This window comes from Anarrhichthys ocellatus, unplaced genomic scaffold (genome assembly GCF_004355925.1).
Source record: "Anarrhichthys ocellatus isolate YVR2014 unplaced genomic scaffold, GSC_Weel_1.0 scaffold12, whole genome shotgun sequence".
Taxonomy (NCBI): Eukaryota; Metazoa; Chordata; class Actinopteri; order Perciformes; family Anarhichadidae; genus Anarrhichthys; species Anarrhichthys ocellatus.
The window spans coordinates 6,446,652-6,449,820 of record NW_022280042.1 but is presented as its reverse complement, the minus strand read 5'-3'; the positions used below and the strand labels follow the sequence as shown (position 1 = coordinate 6,449,820).

General features: G+C 46.8%; 1 protein-coding gene across 4 annotated transcripts in view; it reads left to right on the top strand.

The window, feature by feature from the left end:
* raph1b (Ras association (RalGDS/AF-6) and pleckstrin homology domains 1b) overlaps nt 1–3,169 on the top strand; it is a 36,230-nt gene that overhangs the window by 17,154 nt on the left and 15,907 nt on the right. For all 4 annotated transcript variants that reach the window (XM_031851802.1, XM_031851803.1, XM_031851800.1 and 1 more), the window contains exons 3-5: nt 1,610–1,729; nt 2,096–2,201; nt 2,316–2,510. In XM_031851802.1, coding sequence (XP_031707662.1) covers nt 1,610–1,729; nt 2,096–2,201; nt 2,316–2,510 — 421 coding nt within the window. The remainder of the gene's footprint in view (nt 1–1,609; nt 1,730–2,095; nt 2,202–2,315; nt 2,511–3,169) is intronic.

Here is a 3,169-nt window from a genome sequence, read left to right as displayed (position 1 = left end):
GTGTGTGTGTGTGTGTGTGTGTGTGTGTGTGTGTGTGTGTGTTTGTGTTGAGCTGACCAATTTTTCAATGCCGCTGCTATCATATTCCTGTTTGCTTTGTCAAACGCTGCCTGTTTTTATTACCTGCTTCTATCGCCTCCTAACAACAACGCATGACTTTGTGATTGCTCTCAAGCTCTCTGTGCAACCACAAAGGGTTAGAGACACACACGCACAAACACACACATACATTAAGCCACACACACACACACACACACATTTTGCTGGATCAAACGAGGGGTCATCAGAGGGGTTAATCCCGGTTTGGTACGGTCCCCACTGGTGACTGACACCATACAGTGTGGTTAACAGGAGGGAATATTCCATCTGATTGCACTTATTAGGGGGAACTGACCTGTACCAAGACAGGGGCTCTCTTAAGGGGACGAGTACTTCGTCACGTTGTACTGTCTGATTCAGATTATTGACTATCCAGGCATGACTCCTCCTCCTCCTCCTCTGCTCGACAATGCTTTCCTTCCACTTGTAGTCAAAATCCTTCCTCATGAATGCACGCTGGCATTCATGTGTCTTTATTCATCCTGCAGGTTGGGTAATATCAGAGTGTTTCAACAGTTTGACGGCCCAGCTGACCTAGAAATTATATAAAGGAAAGGGGGAGGGACATCAGCAGTTATTGATGCTACATATTGTTAAATACTGTAGAATGGACTCATTTTTGCACTGTTTCTCAGGTCTTATCTGCTATGCTGCGTCTCCTTGATTTTCATGTTTTGATTTAGTGCTTTGTCTCCTGAAAAATGTCCTTGTATACACTGAAAAAGGGTCGGGCAGTATGCTGTTATCTCTTGTGCTCAGTTTATTCCAGCGCAATACTAGAAGGTTAGACGGTGTCGTCTTGTCGTGTTCTCATGTCGTCAAATAGCAATATCAAGATGCCTTCCTTCTGTTGCATTGCTGGATATGAGCAACCAGCTGCATGTTGCAGTTACACCACTTCCCTTTGTGTCCAGCAGAGGGAGCTCTGTCAACACCTTTGACACAACACAGCTGGGCTCTGGCAACCAGCACTCTGTGCCTTCCTTCACTCACACTGCCCCATGAGCGCCATTAAAGAACCCACCTGCCAGCGTTGTTAAGTGTGCTTTGATTAATATCTTCTCCACAGGTGCACCACCTGGTGTCGGGGTTTCACTGCAGGTTTATAGATCCCGAAAGAGCCGAGTACGTCAATTTAGGCGATATTGGATGGCGCTCTGCTCCATCGGCATCCCTCTCTTTCTGCTCCTTGGCTGGAAGTTGATGTGTCTGGTGTGTCACACAAGGCGCTACGGTGCACTCCACCGATCAGACTGCACAGGGCACCCGCTAGGGGTCCATGAGCGGTTGTCATGGTAACAGGCAGTGAGGTTGGCATGAGCTGAGATGAAGGTTTTTTTTTTTTTTTTTTAAATTTTAAATTTATTTTCCTCCTTTAGATCCTTCCTGCTATGTGGGTGCGATCTGTATACATGTGTGTAATCATCAACCTGTGTGTGTGTGTGTGTGTGTGTGTGTGTGTGTGTGTGTGTGTGTGTGTGTGTGTGTGTGTGTGTGTGTGTGTCTGTAGATGGAGCAGGTATCAGACGATGAGCTGGACCACGGAGCGGAGGAGGACAGCGATAAGGAGGACCAGGACCTGGACAAGATGTTTGGTGCTTGGCTTGGAGAGCTGGACAAGCTGACACAGGTTAACACACCCCCACACACACACACACACAATGAAAGGGTGGTTGGTTACATAGACACACACTCACACAGGTAGAGGAGCAGGGAGAAAAGGGCTGTATCCATAGCAACCTTAACACTGCTAATCCTGTCTCACTTTACTGTATCCTAGCAACTCCCCTCCCACCACCACTTTGTATTGTGTAATCGTGCAGGTTTGTGTGTGTGTGAGCACACACGAGCAGGCAGAGATGGTTGCTTAGATCCTGTGCATTGACTGTGATGTCAGAATATGTGTGGTTTTTGCATATGTGTACCTCATGCTTTGCCTGTGTGTGTGTGTGTGTGTGTGTGTGTCTGTGTGTGTGTGTGTGTGCGCGCTCTGTAGAGTCTGGATGATGGCAAGCCTCAGAAACCGCTGCAGAAGCCTCCTCTCAGGCAGGAGACGAACATGGCCAACTTCTCCTACCGCTTCTCCATGTATAACATAAACGGTGAGTCTTCACTCATCTGATCCCGATCTGTTTAACAGCACAGATGAAAGAAATCATTAAACCCCCCCCCCTTCTCTGTGCTTCCTCTATCCTTTTTATCTTTGCTCCCTGCAGAGGCGTTGAACCAGGGCGACACAGTGGACCTGGACGCCCTGATGGCTGACCTGTGCACCATTGAACAGGAGCTCGATACCATTTCCAAACCAAACTCGGCCTCTCGCGGCCAGAACAAAGGCCAGCAGCGGGCCCCTGGGGGCCGCAGTGCCAGCACCAAGCACACAGGCACCAGCGGAGGAGGAAGCAGCGGAGGTAGTCCCGCTCAACCATTTGCATTTACAGTGGAGCTTCATGTATTATTTGAGCAACAATAGAAATCATTACTCCACTCCTAAAACTGTATATAATCATTGTAAGCAAATGATGCCAAACTCTTTTACATAGCGCCACACATTGCTGGGCTCGGATAATGTTTGGACTCTGAAGCACAATAGAGGGATGCTTCATGGACTAAAACAGGAAGATGTCACTCTTCTTCTGGTGCTGAAGAATGTGAAAGAAAATCTCTTCAAACATGTTTTTCCTTTTTACCGAAGCCATATCAAACGAATGCAGAGTAATGATGTAGTGGAGGAAAGGGGGAACAATTAGCAGCATCCTGTTTGCAGCAGGGAAATGTAGTCTTTAACACAAGCTACGACTACACTGGTATAATATAAATGCAGCCAGTCGTTTTTACTGTTGTCTCATTTAGTTAATAATCGTAGAAGTGTTTCCTAACAATCTCACCTAATATATGTTGTTATTCAGTGTGGCTTTGTGGCACAAGGCAGTAAAACTGCCTGTGCCAAAGCACACTGTATATTATCCATCGGGCTTAATAATAATAATCATCATCAGCTTTATCCAAAAGTTTGGCGCACCTCTCCTCACACAGCGTTGCCAACAGCGGCGTGAAAAATACATCAAAA